Source organism: Spinacia oleracea, chromosome 2 (genome assembly GCF_020520425.1).
Source record: "Spinacia oleracea cultivar Varoflay chromosome 2, BTI_SOV_V1, whole genome shotgun sequence".
In the NCBI taxonomy this organism is placed as follows: domain Eukaryota; kingdom Viridiplantae; phylum Streptophyta; class Magnoliopsida; order Caryophyllales; family Amaranthaceae; genus Spinacia; species Spinacia oleracea.
Window position 1 is genome coordinate 5,384,371 of NC_079488.1, and position 17,453 is coordinate 5,401,823.

Here is a 17,453-nt window from a genome sequence, read left to right on the forward strand (position 1 = left end):
TACTACAAAATGGACAAATGTAAGGGGATAGAGAATTAGGGGGGACAAAGTTGAAATCTTGAATCTTCTCATTAGCAATTAACTGCCCATAATGAATTGAGAGACAGAGTGTCAAAAAAATTAGAGAGCAAACCTAAAAGGACATAGAAGGGAAGTACTCCGTATCGCCGGACTGGGACATTTTCCAAACCGAAACCATGAAAACCACTTAATGGAGTTTCTGTTTTTGTTTGACCAAAATCGCTGCAATTTTTTTTAAAATGGGATTACGAACAGGTTAATTTTATTTTATTTAATTATTAAGTGGTAATTATAAAAATAAAATAAAAATGCTACTACAGAGAAAAATTATAGAAGCAATGCTATATGGGAGGATTTGGCAAAAACTTTGCTACCATTGAGAATATGACAAAGTTCATTGCTACCAAAGAGAATTTCCCTAAAATCTACTGCAAGTCTGCAAGTTTCTGAAAGTAAATGGGGCAACTTTGACAGTGCAGATATACCACTAAGATAGTACCCGGGAAGTCGTAAGATCACCAAGCATGTAATTAATCAGAGCTAATCTTGGTTCAAGCTGCAAACAGTAAAAACACCACTCCTGTAAAAGATCCACATATAAAATAAGGGATAAATCATAAACATATTGGCGCGAACAACAAAGCTCCCTTTAATCTGAAGTAAGTACCTTTGATGATACGCAGCGCAAAAGCCAATGAGATCTAAAATCGAATTTCTAACTTGTTCGGTATCACTGTTAGTTTTTGGTTTTTCAGTTTTAATGAACTAAAAATACTCATACCTATTTGAAAACTGACAACAAAAGACTGGAAACAACTTTTTGATGGTTTTCATATTTTGTAAAAAAAACAGAAAACTGGAAACAAACAACGATACCGAACTAGCCCTTAGCTTTCCAACCCTCCAAAGCCAGCTATCATCATTGGGATCGCATTCTAAGCCTCCAGAATCAGACATCCTTATTGGGATCAAAGTTCTTGAACTGAGATTTGAAATCTTCCACTACTTTCACCTCTTCATCTTTGCTAAGCATACAGTTCCTCCAGTCAGCCCTATCCGGCATTTTGAGTAAGCCAGCCATAACCTAACAAACATCACGACAGGGATTAGGTCTCCCACACACATCCATTTTCACCATTTATAAGTCAACAATGCTAATAGCTACTCCCTCTGTCCCTAATTGTTTGCCCCATAGGAAAAATGTGCTTTTATTAAGAGTTTGGACAAAATTTTGTAAGGAAATGGGGGTATCTTTGTCTTTTATACTTTTATGAGTCTATGCAAGTGGAGTAAATGGTGAGGACATGTTACTATATAAGGAAACGGGGCAATCTTTAAGGGACGGACTAAAATAGTATATGTGCCAAACAAATAGGGACGGAGGGAGTACCATGGCTACTGTAGACGGTGAGAAGTAAGTAACCAACCACGCAAACAAATGCACAAAAACATTGTGGGGCAGAAAAAGTAACAAATATTGAAATTAAGCGGATACATTATTTAAACTTGTCAATTAGCATTACCTCACGACCAAATTGAACAGGAAAATTTTCATTCTCATCTATAGTATGTCCTAGTATAGTGCCATCATTTAGCTCCACGTAGAAGAAACCAGAATTTCCGTCAAACCTTGCTCTCAATAATTCTCTTGGTTCAGAAATACCGTCACCTACATCATTGAAAAACAAAAGGAAACCACTGATGATTAGCCTAATGCAGAAGAAAATATGGGGTAGACCCCCAACAACTCCAATACCATACAGTACATAATCGATGCAGCCACTGATGCAGGTAATTTCAGCAATAGGGTAAGACCTTAGATGTTAAGCAGGGACCCCTTACCTCCCCTCTCTGTTAAATTGCAATAAAAAACAAAATTTTGAGCAACCTACACCACAGATGCCAAAATTTTGAAATAGGAATTCACAAATACCCACCAAAAATATAAATGACGTAAAAGGTGATTTGTAAAGCTTCTTATTCCCCAACAATACTGAGAATTGAGATAATGGTAATGGTATGGTGATGGTGGGCCAGACTTCAAGATTACAAGAGAGGTTTTGGTGAATTTAATTGAGGAAGAGGCAAGAGTGAGAGAGTTGAGGTGAATTCAGAAATAATGGTGTTTCAATAACAGGAAAGCAGCTATATTCAATCTTGTATTTCACCCTTTTTCTGATATTTTTCAACTGTACAACTCAAGACCTTAAAATTCAAAAAGTGAAGGTGAATTCGGAACGAGGGTGGTCAATGAAAGAGAAAACAGAGTAAATGCATATATTTTTTCCCTTTTTCCTGAAAATTTCGAAGGTACAATTAGACTTTAGACCTAAAAGTTGAAAACTCAGACGAGGAATTGGGACTTATTTGCCATAAGTTAGGTCCCGCATCTACTTACCGGCTTTCTTCACTCAATAATATGGCATTTAGATTTGGTGCAAACAAATACAGAAGGAATGAATATTACATAAATTAGCAAATTTCTGGTCACGAGTTTTTTTAATTGAATTTGAGGATAGTTTCACTCAATTCTTTAGTCGTTGGAGTTGAGCTCGGGTTTGAGTCGAACATGAGCCCATCCATGTCGAGCATTAACCATGTCGAGCTCAAGTAAGCTGTGAATAATATTGACTCCGGTTCTGTGAGAAGTTCAACTCAGTTCATGTCCCCCACCTTACCCCTTATTCCTCCGCTGTTTTTGAATTTTCTCGTACCACCCCCACATGCATGCAACAAACATCTACTGCATGTCCTGAGCATAGGATTAAGTATGCCATTATTGCCATAGTAAAAAAAATAAGCAATAGACTGACACTCTAACTGACATGGACATAAATCTCAAATTTTTGCAGAGAAATGTATCCAAGACACTTTTATGTTCACCTTATTTCCACTGGTTTCAGAGATAGGTAGAAATAAGTTCAGATGAGGAAAAATACGTTCAGATAAATTGAAAACAGTTCAGTTGGGGAAAAATAATTCAGATAAGATAACTTCGGGAAAAATAAGTTCAAATCAGGAAAAATGAGGCTCCCAAGTTCAATTTACAATTACAGCTAAAACAAATTTCAGATAAGTTTAAGTTTAGTGAACAAGATGATCATTTCTGTTTTCATTTTCTACTCATAGCATGACAGACAGTCAAAGCACCAAAAAAGAGCAGAATCTAGCACATCAGCAAACCAAGGATAAAGTACCTTTAATCGTCTCAAATTCAAAACCCAGCTTTTTAGCGGCTAAGTTGAATATATTCTTTACGGACGTTGCTTTGGTTTGTGGTATAGGAACTGCCTACACAAAAGACATCGAGTATAGCGCGTTAAAAACTACTGACTCAAACTGTAAAATCTTTAAAATCACATCATACCATCAGCATCCAGCTGTAAACTGTGTAGTGCTTTTCACATTGTCCTATGAATTAACATAGCTTGAGCACCATCTATAGCAGAAAATTAAGGAAGAAGAAGATTTAATTAATAAACTGAAATTACAGCAAATGTAAGTGATATCCAAGCTTTCGAGAGGCTTGATTCTCTCCCAATGAACTCTTAAAACGCTCAATAAAACACTCATCGATATTCAAACACGACTTTCCCTTTCCATGACTTACATTATTTTTAAAGCTTCTACTCTAACAAACTATCTTCTTCAAGCTACTAACAACACCAATCTATTTCCTAAAGTGCCCCTACGCCTTATCAGTCCATTGCACATTACAATTGATTTAAATCGAAGATCAATTTAGCAAATTCAGTTTCAATCACTAAGTTTGGAACAACAAGTTAACAACATCAAGACATTGTCACACAGAAGTTGGGATCAGTCACTATTTAAAATCATTAACTAGATATTTTTCTCTTTATCTTTCGTTCTTTCCCACGGTATGATAAGCAAGGTCAACACCGGAGAAATCTTTAGCCCCATTACACATTCAAAAGGATTAAGATGGTTTTAGTACCATGATGCTTGGCTTCAAGGACTACTACTTCAGACAATATATTTGACCCTCTTTCTTCATTCAATTTGACTGCCTTAATGGTGTCACTAAAATCCAGCAACCTAAGGGTAAGAAATAGGCGCTGTGGAAGTCTGAAAAGGATTACAACATAAACACGTTCGAATGAACAAAGGAAGAACATAATATGATGGCAAAATATCTTTTCATGCATATAGATACAACAACAACAACAACAACAACAACAACAACAACAAAGCCTTAGTCCCAAGATGATTTGGGGTCGGCTAACATGAATCGTCGTAGGAGATCGTCATTGTCACCAATCAAACTTTCATGCATATAGATACTAAGCAAAAAACAAACATTGAAGACAGTCTCACCTGGAGATTAGCATGAGTTCCTCGTTTAGATATCAATTCAAAGAAAATGAATTCTTTCCTTTGGGTTTTGCTGTACTTCCGAAGACTGCTCTGATATCTATAAAGCTCACTTTGACTATCTGGAGGTAGGGATAAAGTACTTGGAGAATGCTCTACTGGTAATAACAGCACATGATCGTCAACCAGTGGGCCTTTTGCCAATGCACAGTATAAGTTTTCCCCAACAGTTATAATTAGATGAGACTCCACACTGGGGCTTGACAAGCAAAACCAGCATTCTTTTGACCTGACATTATATGATCATGTATAAGCCTCGGTCTAGAACATAAAAGCAGGAGATATTGAGTGGACATTAGGAAGAAGTCGCACTGAAATAAAAACATTATCTTCAACACATCACAGCGTCCTCATAGAAATTAGTGACAACAAGTGCAACAGACATAGAAGAATGCTGAAGTTCATATGATACACCTACCTGTTAGTAGTTGCACTATGAGATCTGAATCTCTTGTTTGCATTACTTTCACCTTCTTCAACCAAGCTATGCTTAAATTGACACTCTGGACCTCTCTCACATTTTCCCTTATTAAGAAAATCAAAACACACACCTCCCATATATTGCTCTCTTGCCTCTTCATCATGCCGAAAATGACAATTTTCCTCCCGTGGGCATGAACCGGAAGACAAATATTTAAAACAGAGCCTTTCTGTATTTCCATCCCCTTTCTTTTGTTTTTTCACATCATACCGCCAATATTGTTCTTCAAGAGCACTATCCCCTGGTCTTTTGGTAGTCTCTGTTTTAGGTGTATTATCAACAACTGTGTATGGGGATAAAGTCGTATTAGGAGGTTTTGTGCTTATTTCAGCTGCTGACATTATCGATGCTGGAGTTGGAGAAATTGCATGCATAAATTTCTGCAACCAAAAGAAAAAAAGAAAAATTAGAATGGTGAGGTAACCAAACAACAAACTGACCTTCTCTCTATAAATGGATTTGTTTCTGCTATGTAAAAGGGCTGACAACAAAAGAACCAATAAAAAAATCTGAGTTCATAGAAAAAATATGACTGTAATAGGATGTCTGACGCTCCTTAATGAGGACGACTAACATGAACCGTCATAAGGAATCGTCTATGAAACGTGAAGCAAGAAAAGCTATGTTACTCCGACACTCCGCCGGACGGTGGGTGTCGGTGTCGACACGACCCGACCCGCGACACGACACTCGACACGTGTACGGGGAGGTGTCGACACCGGTGTCGGAAAAGGGTCCGAATTGCAGTGTCGGAATCGGAAGGAGAGAAGAAAAGGAGTAAAAAGATTCAAATTTTCCCATTTAAGATGAAGATTTAGGTGATAAAATTAATCTTACCCGGAACTAAAACTTGGATCTTGAAGAATTCGAAACCCTAAATCTAACAATTGATGGTCAGGGAAGGGAAGAGAAGAAAAAATAGGTTGGGGCTTTTGTTGTAGAAGGAAAAACGAGCTTAATGAAATCTTCAATTTTCGTTTTCATTGATAATTTCTTGAGAATCACCATGGCCGAGTTGCCTTCCCGTCGTTTTTTTGGGTGTTGCTGAAGGGAAAAGGCATAAAAATGGAAGTGAGAAAGAAAGCAAAAGAACTGCTTGCTTTTCTCTTTTCCTTTTTTTTCTGTAACCTTTTTCAAAAGTAAACAAGGGTGTGGTAGAGGGTGGGCCACGTGGAACAAACCCACATGCATTTACTTCTTTCTGAGGAATCTTTTCCATTAATTTGGCACACCCTTATTATTCAACTTTTCATTTTTTTTTATTTTGTTTATTTTTTAAAATTCTTTGTAACTTACAGTAACCTTTTTTAAAACTATCTCTTTTATTTTTGGCGAATAAACTTTGTACCTCACGATTTTCATTTATTTTTGTATTTTATAAGAAGTGTCGCTTTTATTATCCGACACTTTATATGCGAGCCGTGTCTAAAAAATAAGTCAAGACACTCCTTTGACCGTGTCGGAGTGTCTGCAATTATTTGAATCAGAGTGTCAGACACTCCGACACCTTGTCGGACACGACACCGACACCCGTGTCTGAGTAACATAGAAGAAAAGTAAATGGTTATGTTAAAGAGAGTAAAATGCAAATTTGAGAAAGTGAAGGTGAGGGTAATGAGGCACGAAAAATAGGGAACAAGAAAACAAAAGAGGCACAAAGATATAAAATAAAAAATAAATAAAAAGTAAAAATAAGAGAAAAAAACAAAGGAAAATCGAAAAAGAAAAAAGAAGTCATGTTGAATTGTCGGCATATATTATCTCTCTCCACTCTGCCCTATCTAACGCCGCATTTTCCAAAATCCTCAATAAATTGATATCACCCTCTTCCAAATTAGTTTTGGTCTTCCCCTATACCTCACAATTCTATAAGTTTACCAGTCTTCAAGCCTTCTAACCGGCGCATAATTTGCCTTACTATATATGTAGAATAATTTTATTGAAACTATTTTCTAATTACTTTCTTTCAAAAAACCAACCTCTCTAGACTTCTACCAAAGGATGTATTAATTTGAGATATTGTCAAGCTAAATGATTTTCCTCTTGGTTTATGAACAAAGTTTCCGTAACATAGACTAAAGACAAACTACATGAATTTGACTTTCTTAATTATCACAATAATACATCCGTTCAATGAATACAATGTATTCCCTCTAATCCTAACCCCCTTTTTCTCTCCTCCTCGTCCTCCTCCCCTCTAGCGCCGACCCAATTTTTGCCTTCTCCTCCTCTAGAGTCTAGCCCCGACCCCATTTCTCTCTCCTCTTCCTTCCTATCCAGCCCCACTGACACCCTTTCTCTCTCCTCCTCCTCCCTTTACCCATTTCAATCCCTCCGTCTCCGGGTCCTCAACGAAATATTCATTGCGTCCACTATCTTCCTCCCTATTCTTGTTCTTTTGTAGGTAGTAGTTGGTTTAGATGTTAGTGGTGGTCGATTATAGTGAAGGTGGCAGTGAGAGTGAGGCTGGCGGTGGTAGTTTGGTGGACGGTTTCAATGGGGACGGTGGTTGGTTGAGCACGAGGCTTGGAATTTGGAAGAGTATAAACATAGAAAAGAAAAACTACACATTATACCACAAGAACCATTTTGAGAAGATGCGCCCTAAAGATTATTCCTAGTTACTTAAAAACTGAGATTGTTTTAAGCAAACCGCACAAAAGTTGGATTGATCAAAATCAATTTCCCCTCTAAATTATTTTATTATTAAGAAAATGTCTCACTTTCCTACTCTTATTGCTACTATTATTAGAGGACAGTTTGTATCATAAACAAAAAATATCATTTCAACCAGAACAGAAGACCTAAAAAGATTCATACAAGACCATTTATTTCATGTGAACGAAACGTAACCTCATTTGAAAATAGCTTCAGTAGAGATGATATGGTCGACTGGTCGTTCTCATATCTAGTTCTATGTGTCAAGAAAAAACATCCCTTTACAACTCTTGTCTCAAAGGCATGAAACAAAATATTAAAAATGCACAAATAGCTTTGAACTACATGAATATTCATATAAAAATGATATCTATACAATAAATTGTAAAGCAATATTAAATGAGCCCTTTGGGAAAGGAGGTTAAAACCCTTTTGTCTAAGAGTAAGGTTGATTGTTGTGGCTTGCTTGAAACTAAAATTAAAGACAGAGAGAGTAAGAAGATAGCTCAATAGTTGTTCAGGGGTTGGAGTGTTATTAATAACTACAATTTTGCTGAAAATGGTAGATTTGGGTGGCTTATAATCCAAATAAGGTGGATATAGCAATAGAGGAATCTCGTGCTCAAGGAATTTGTACTAAAGTGAATGATACTCTTACTGGTAAAAGTACAAGAGTACCAGTGGTGTATGGTTTTAATACAACTGACGCGAGTAGAGGTATGACTTTCATATCACAGATGGAGAGTAACAAACCAACAATGGTGAGCCGTGAGCCTTTGGTCGTATGTGGTGACTTTAATTTTGTACTCTTAAATGAGGACAGGTTGCATCTAGCCAAAAATAAATAATTTGACGACTCTGGTGAGTAAGAGCTTCACCACGGGAAAATAGTGGGGGCATATTACACATGGAGCAATAATCAAGGACCGAATATAATTTTCTCCATGATTGATAGATCTATTTCCGATAACTCTCCAACTGGTCTCATTTTTTATACTCGATATTATCAGAGGAGTGTGCATTTTAGTTTTCTCAATCTGGTGGAACATGAGAAATTCAAGGAGATTGTTGCAGAAGAGTGGAGATACAAACAACATAACATCCCTCTTCTGAACACCTGAAAAATTATTTAAAGAGAGCTCACTTGAAGAATGAAGACTTGTGCAATTAGGGAGGAACTTCAGGCTGAATTACTCGAGTTGGAGAAGAGTGCATTTGGCAACAGAAATAAAGGGCAACATGGATTCAGTTGCGGGATGCAAACATGAAATACTTCTGTGCATATACATAGGAGAGAATCGGTCAAAATGCTATCAAAATCGTGATCAGAGAGGATGGTAGTAGGATTCTGACTTGAGATCTTATCAAGTTGGAGGTGATTGAGTTCTACAAGGGTTTATGGAGTTCTGCAGCAGTGAGACTTCCTATGGTGGACAGGACTGTTAACGAAAGTGGTTCTATATTGACAATATAGCAGCAAGCTTAATAAAGCACCCTTGTTACAGCAAAGGAGGTAAAAGAAGCAATTTTCAGCATGGCCGCGAGTGGACAGATATAATGTCATGTATTTCAGAAGACCTGGTCAACAATTGGCTCTAGTATTACAACAGGCATTCAGGATTTCTTCAAATACGTGCCTTCTCAGGTAAATTGCACCTATGTGACTCTTATACCGAATATTGCTAATGCTAGTAAAGTAAAGGAGTTCAGAAAAATTGCATGTTGCACTATACAAAATCATTTCTAAAACTCTCCCTTCAAGATTGCAATAAGTTCTTCCTGATTTGATTTTTGATTTATGAAAACCGATCAGCATTTGTAAAGGGGAGGGTTATCGTTGATAACATAATCCTGAGTCATGAACTAGTAAAAGGCTTTACTAGGAAATACATGACATTATTATCCTGAGCTTGCCGAACAATTGTATGGACAGGTGGTGCTGTAATTTCTGAGAAAGTTTTTGTTCATCATCATTATTATTACCCCATTGCATCAAAGAGGCTCCCGCAAGAAGCAGGGTAAAGGGGGGTCGGGTGTACGCAACCTTACCCCTGCAATTGCAGAGAGGTTGTTTCCAATTGACCCAAAGCGATAACGGAACGACAACGGAACGACCATCTTCTACCTCATGGAAAGGAAGCGAAGAGGTTTTAAGAGCCATTCTGAGAAAGTTTTTGTTGCTTGGGACAAAATGTGCTAACCAAAGGCAGCAGGAGGTTGGAATATAACTTGCATAATAACATTGGAACCAAGCTGCTATATGTAAATTTTTTACAGAATGTTACAAACAAGATAGATAGGATCTGAATTAGGTGGATTCACACATATTATGTCAAGATAGGTGCTGCAAATACAGATTCCTACTCATGTGTCCTGGATGAGCAAGAAGATCCTGGCAGCATTAGATATTTGCAGCAGGTACCAAATTGTGTTTATATGATCTGCAATGCAATGAGTATTTTTCTATTAGACCAGTGTACAAGGCTCTAAGGGGATATTGTGAAGTGGAGTGAGGCAGCTTATATGCAATAATGCAGCTCATCCCAAATGCATTTTCATAGGGTGGCTAGCTATTCAGTGTAGGTCAGCCACTAGTCATAGGCTTTGCAAAAATGGCATTCATCATGAACCGACTTGTGTTCTAGCAACATACCGAAACTATGGAACATTTGATTTTTAGATGTCAAAATGCTGCTGAGGTATGGATCAATGCGTTGAGATATATGGGTTTTAGTAGACAGGCTGATGGCTGGGATCAGGAACTTCAGTCTGTGATCCATCATGTAAGATGCAGCAGGGCTAAAAACCAGGATTATTGGGTAAAATTGAAGCAGCTAGGGAAAAGACAGTCTTAGTTTCGATGTTTAGGGATAATGACTGATCTAAACAGAAGAAGCTATCTACAAAAAGTACAATCACATACTATGGCAATAAATATGACTTGCGACGTACAGAGTATATAAAAGCTGATGAAAGAAATTGAACCTGTTTCTCTTTATTTCCTACAGGAGCAAGGCCAAAGAATCGAGTCACATGCACAGCATCAATGTTAGAGTATGGTTCACGAGCATAAAACACACCCTTTGAACCTGCAATGTGATAGCTATCATGTTGAAACCCAAAATTAGAGAACACACAGGGCGAGTTGCAGGAGATAGAGAGAGAAAGAGAACGTTAATTCAAACAGCAACAACCCTATCAACATATCCAATAAATTACGATTTCGTCTGGGTAAACTGAGAGTAAAAAACAAACATTTCAAAGCATGAATGGGTAGAAACTTTATGAAAATATGATCATTACTTACCGAGGCTTAAGCTCTGCTACCATTTCTGCAATAGTGGAATCGCTTCCTGGTGAATCAGATATCCCAGGTGGTATGTCATTGGCTGCAACCCTATTTGTAACCCCACTAGGCCATTCATTAGTTTAACTAGTTAAGAAACTCAAAATAAACAAGCACCAGGAGTACTGATGAGTATAACACTTAAGAAAGAAAAGAAGTAGAAAATAAACAGTAAAACAACTAAAATAAAGGATATGTTAGAAACAAATCAACTATTCCAGGTTCCTCAGCTAATGCCCGCAACGCATCCACATCATCCTGACTATATGTTCCAAAAAGTTGTCCACTTGGTGATTGCCTACCAGATAGGTATGCCACAGATAACCCTAATTAGCAACAAAGTAAATTAGCATGATAAGAAAAGAAAAGTTTTTAACTTGCAAAAGATGAATCACAATGCAATAATATGATTTCAAAATTGTGACTAATGATTAAATTCAGCTACTCAGATACAGAGGCAGAAACTATGTGTTAGATAGGCAGCCATACAACTGGCACAAACTAAGATTGGGTTGTTTCTCTAATTATAATCTTAACACACTTTCTAAAATCCTGAAGATGATTAGAATAACCATGGGAAATTTACAAACTCCGAAACAAAAATATAATAATAACCTCAACTCCTCAAGAATATAACAATATAGGACAATCACAAATTCATAATCACTGAAAGTTACTTTTAGCTGTCACTAGAAGCATCATATGTGCGCATCATGATTATTTGTTGTTCCTAGCTCCTATTAAATGCATTTACTACCTACAACTACATGAGGCGTAGGGAGCTAAAATTCTTCAGATAAAAAAAAAAATGGAAGGCAAAGGTCCCAGGAATACAGACAAATTAAATACTACACATCAGCCGTAAAAAAAAGAAACTGCCTCCGGCTTATCCATACCAAAATACCAAATAGCCATCACATGTGCACACACTTGCATTTGTATTATATAAAATAATGCCTAAAAAACTTACAATAATTCCTAGCACTTACTGGCCATTTTATTTGAGGTTCACGGGTTAGTGTGATCGTGTATAGGGTCACAATTAAATTCCTCACTCAGTTACTCTAGCGCAAAGTGTAGATATGCTTTCATAAGCATCCTAGGTAATAGATGCCACAGAGAAACCATTTGTTTTCTTGATTGTTTATATCCCAAGTTTCTTCAAGGTATTAAAGAACATTGAACGGAAATCACCAAAATAAGTGCTCATATGCTACTTTTATTGACACTATGATCTAAGACATTCAAATATATTGCATCTTTAACCATTCCCTTTTAACAAGAAGTCAATAAAATTTCAAGCACAAGTGTACTCGTTGCTTCAACTTATTACCAACACCCACAAGTAGAAAATTTGATTCCGCATAAGACTGTATGATACTATATTGATCCGATCCATTAAAGTTCCCGTTATAGATGCATTCCTCTATTACCATTCCCACTAATGCATTTCCTCATAACATACAATACCAATCTTTATGCTTCAAAGCACCTCAACCCACTTAACAAAGTCAATTCACATAATTCCAAAACCTACATCAAATCCAAACTTCTTATATTAGCTCATTTCAGCTCGTCAAATTGGAAAAAATGTAAATAACTAAGGTTATAATAAATTAATTAACAAAAATTAAACAAATACAAACCAAAAAGAGTGAATACAAATTATGACAAACCCTTAACCCATCCAACTTAAACCCATCAAATCCTAACTTATATTCACAGCTCATTTCATCTCATCAAATTGGAAAATGTAAATCACTAAGGTTACAAGTAAATTAATTAACAAAAATTAAACAAAATTGAAAGAAATACAAACCAGAAAGAGTGAATTTGCCGCCGCCTTTCAACCAATACAAATTATGACAAACCCTTAACCCATCCAACTTAAACCCTAGATTTCCAGGTTCTTTAACGGCGGCGGAAAGAACCTTAGGGGCGGCGACACCGTAATCGCCGATAAAATAAGTGGGTATAGGAATCTCACGGCGGCCTTCTATGTAATCCATGAACTCCTCCAGTTTCTCTGTTGATTCCGGGAAGAATTGTCCCACACATAGCAAAGCATCGAAGGGACCTGCTGATTTGTTCACCTGAAATTGAGGGGATTTTTTTCAGAAAGAAGTTTTTCAAATTGATTTAAGTACCTGTTGAAGTTTTACATTGGGTTGAGGACGATGAAGAGAGAGAAAGAGAGAGAGGTGGGGTTACCGAGAGTACGCGTTTGAAGAGCTGAGAGAGGAGGCCATTGACGTCGCCGGCGAGAAGAATCCGGGGAGAAGCCATTGATGGTTATGTCTGTGTCGTTCAAAATCAGTCTCTGTGATATGTGAGCTTCAATCGTTATTCGAATGACCGTAAAGGTGGCGGTGTGCCGGGCCGCGTTTCGGGTATGAACGGGCCCAAATCATAAAAATTATTGGATATACTCGGGTGTATCGTGCATTTATGGGTATTTTCATATTAATTAGTGGCTCCCATCACATTTTATCCTTAGATGTAAAGAGAATATGTGAGGAGGCACTCTTTTTCCCGGGTGTAAAGATGGTCGTGCACCGAGCGGGGTCGGGCTTTGGACTGAGACGGCCTTCGGGTCGAGCCAGGTCGGGCCTACACGGACCCGTGTTGCAGCTTGTTGTGTCTGGACGAAAAGTTCAAAACAAGGTCCGGCCCAAGCCACGGGCTTTCGTGTCGGACCGAGCCAACCCGTCGTGCCCACGGCTAATTTTACAAAAGTTAGCGTGCTTTGTCGTGTCGGGTCGAGTCGTGTCTTGTAGTGCTTTTTCCAATAAATTAAGGTCCATGTCCGGCCCACGGCCCATGGCCCACGACTTCGCGCCCGTGTCGTGCCGTGCTTTTTTCGTGCTCGGGCCAGGTCTGGTTTTTCCCGACCCATGGCCCACGACTTCGTGCACGTGTCGTGCCGTGCTTTTTTCGTGCTCGAGCCAGGTCGGGCTTTTTCGTGTTGGGTCGGTCTTCGGGTGGCCCGGCCCACAACCATCTTTACCCGGGTGCAAGTAATATGCTCTACCCAAACATGCCATCCCCGCTCAGCATTAGACCAGGCCGAAAATTTAAAAGTGGAGCTCGTGTTCACGGGCCGTAGTCTAAGCCTAATTTTACTAAATTTGTGTAGCTGGATCAAGTAGTAACGAGCATTGTCGTGCTTTTTTCAAAAAATATATGGCCCACGGCTTCATGCTTGTGTCGGGCTGAGGTTTTTTTCGTCGGGTCGGGTAATGCCTTGGTCGGGTTGGGTCATAACCATCTTGAAGACCGTAAATAAATTAAATTTTAAGAGTATAACCAATGGTTGACCCAAAATTTTTAGGTCATCAAATAAACACGTATTTTCTACTCTTTTAATTCATCGATGATCAAACCCTTTGACCGACAATGCCCAAATATTTGTAATGGGTGTCCAATTTATTTTGGTCACAATTTGATTCTTTGTTGGTGTCATCAATTATGGAAGAAGAAAGTCATTAATTTTTGATGTGGACAAAAAGATAAGTCCACAGTGGACCAATAATCGAGTTACACGTGTGAAGGTCAATGGACATGTGTCTTACTTCTTGTTAACTTATGACGTGACACAACAACCTATAGCTATTTGACACGTGTCACTATGAAAAATCAATCCTCATACTATTTCCCTATTTGTATGAGTACAAACTCTCTTAGGCCCAAGGCCCACTAAAAGAGCATGATCTAGCAAAAGATCGCCAAGAGATATGCTTTGATTTTAGAGTAAAAAGTGACAAAACCTATACTATTATTAAAACTCCAAGGCAAGGAATGTCATCTCGCCACATGTCGCTTCCTATTATCTAGGACATTCCGCAACGGCATCTTTGACATGTTGTGCATCTCATATAATTAGTTATAGGTTTCGAACCTGTGACCTCTCATTTTCTAGTCACACATTTTTACCAGTACGCCATAATTCATTTTGTTGTTTCTTGTACATGCACAATTATATTAAGTTAATACAATGAGAAAAATGATCTGAAACATTTATTAATAGTCTCTATCACATCACTAATTAGTCATTACTTTTACGAGTTAGTAATCCTTACATGTTAAAATTTATTAAAGCATACTCAAAGCAAAATATATTATAATGTAACAAATTTAATTAGACTCAAAACGAGTTATATAAGAATCTAATTAATTCATTTTTCTACTATCCGGGACATGCCCGGGGCACTAACTAGTACTTTTCCCAAAAAGCTATAAATGCAAACCCTCATACCTCATTGTGGTGGTCAGAATAATCTCTACAACAATCACCTAACACACTCTCTCTCAAATCCTTGTTTTTGTGATAATGTTTCATGATTAAGTTATAATTTATGTAAGTTATAATTTATGTAAGTTATAATTAGATTTTAGTCCTTAATTCAATTTAACTTCTAATAACCACATTATGACATAAATCCTCAAGTCTTTATTTATGCATTAACATACCAAGTAAACAAAAGGCTCGTTTCTTCCACGTTTTCATTTATTTAACTCCATTCTCTTATTCCACAATTTCATTTATTTAAATTCCTTATCTTCTTCCACGATTTCACAATAACGTTAATATTCATGATATTTCTCTTTTTCCACTATTTCATTTACTTAAATCCCTTTTTTCCCCCTACTTCCTTCAATATTCATAAATTTTTCCCCTTTCAATTCACAAAATTGAAAAACACTAAATGACGTAAATAGTGGAGCAGAAAGTAGTTAAAGAAGAATTGTAGAGGAAGTGTAAAAATTTAGAGGGAAATTGAACTAGTTGGTCACATAACCGTTGAAACTATTTTTCCGTATTCAGGTGGTAAAAATTTTTACAACTTATTTTAGATGGTAAAATACAAGTTTTAGTTTTTTACGGAGTAGATGATAAAAGGGCAAATTGTTTTTTACCACCTAAAAAAATCGGAATTTTTTTTTTTACCACATAAAAAATTACCTTTAAAAAAAAATTAAAACTTGTTTTTTACCTCTGAAAGCGAAAAAGTAGATGAAAAACTTATGTATGGCTACCTACTTTAATTTCCCACCAAATTTTTACACTCCTTGTGTGATTCTCTTTAACTCTTTCACCTTTCTCACTTTACTTCCATTAAATTTTAGCAATTTTTTGAATTAATGATGGTGAAAAATTATGGAAGAATATAAGAAAGTTGGGGAAGAGAAGATAGTTAAATACATGAAATCGTGGAAGAATATAACATATAAGAAATATTACCGTTATTGTTTCCCTTTATAACATTTTCATATATTTTTCTATTTTTCAGGTGGTAAAAAATAAATTTAAATTTCTTGTAAGTGATAAAGTACAAGTTTTAATTTTTAGGTGGTTAAAAACAATTTTTCAATTTTATTAAAATGGTAAAAAAGTATTTATCCATGATAAAAGAAACATTTTTATTTTTATTTTTCGCATGTGGTAGAAAAACCGCAATTTGGATTATACACCCGGGTGCACAGTGCTCATGGTGCACCCTGTTGAACATTTATTGAAAATCTAATGAACATTTAGAATGATTTCAATGTACATGTACTAGTGAAATATTTAAACTACATGTTCTATGCATTTGAACTATATGTTCATTGGCTATATGTTCTTTGAGTATGAACAATATGTTCTTTGTATTTGAACTATATGTTCATTTAAAAACAGGGTGCACAGTGAGCATTGTGCACTGGGTGCATAAACCATATTTTGTAGAAAAACAATTTATCCTAATATTTTAAATCAAATAAAACGTTTCTGTTTCTCCAGAATTAAAACCCTTTGAATGTTTCTCTCTTCATTCTCCCCTAATCTTACAATCTCCACAAATTATTCTTCAAACTAGATTTTAGCCCGTGCGAGGCACGAATTCTATTAAATTGTTATGTTTAAATAAAAATCCTATGTATATACTACTTTTATATATTAGATTAGATTAGTTTTTGATTTTGCATTGAATTTCATTTTAGATTTTTTTTTATTATGAAAGTGTTTGTTTTTGGATGAAAATGTATATGCGTAATATTAATAAATAATTAATAAAAAATATTTACGTGAAAGTTAATCATTTCTTTACGTGGCACTCGACTTTTTTAATTCAAAATTAATTTTGAAATCTTATTTTTCATTGGCGGAAAAACATTAGATTTTTCTATGTGGCGCTCTACTATTGTATTAAGGTTTGATTTTAAGTTGAATTTTATTTATTTTATTTTAGATTATTGTTTGATTTTAAAATGAATTTTATTTATTTTATTTTAGATTATTGTTTGATTTTGGATGATTTTATTTAGATTTATTTTTTAATTATTAGAGTGTTTGATTTTAGAGGGAGTTGTATATATTAGTAATTAATTAATTAAAATATCTACGTGGCACCTAATTAATTATCTACGTGGAAATCGATTATTTTTTAATTATTATAGTGTTTGATTTTCGATGGAGTTGTATATATTAGTAATTAATTAATAAAAATATCTACGTGGCACCTAATTAATTATCTACGTGTCACCTAATTAATTATCTACGTGTCACTTGATTTT

The 17,453-nt window shown here is 36.2% G+C and overlaps 1 protein-coding gene across 5 annotated transcripts; it reads right to left on the reverse strand.

Annotated features, from left to right (window-relative positions):
• Positions 1 to 708: 708 nt before the first annotated feature.
• On the reverse strand, positions 709 to 13,282 carry LOC110798528 (zinc finger CCCH domain-containing protein 64). 5 transcript variants are annotated; one of them, XM_022003708.2, is made up of 10 exons: positions 13,113 to 13,273; positions 12,721 to 12,994; positions 11,098 to 11,227; positions 10,863 to 10,982; positions 10,541 to 10,658; positions 4,835 to 5,277; positions 4,360 to 4,645; positions 3,219 to 3,312; positions 1,545 to 1,690; positions 709 to 1,105 (listed from the first exon to the last, which is right to left on the reverse strand). In XM_022003708.2, exons 1-10 carry the CDS (start codon positions 13,185 to 13,187, stop codon positions 971 to 973), a joined length of 1,821 nt encoding a protein of 606 aa, XP_021859400.1. In that variant the 5' UTR covers positions 13,188 to 13,273; the 3' UTR covers positions 709 to 970. The 5 variants fall into 5 exon arrangements, 3 of the variants coding, with proteins under 3 accessions (XP_021859400.1, XP_056692391.1, XP_021859402.1); XM_056836413.1 differs by lacking the exon at positions 13,113 to 13,273 and having other exon boundaries at positions 11,098 to 11,199; positions 12,721 to 12,859; XR_008927447.1 differs by lacking the exon at positions 3,219 to 3,312 and having other exon boundaries at positions 967 to 1,105; positions 13,113 to 13,281.
• Positions 13,283 to 17,453: the final 4,171 nt, after the last annotated feature.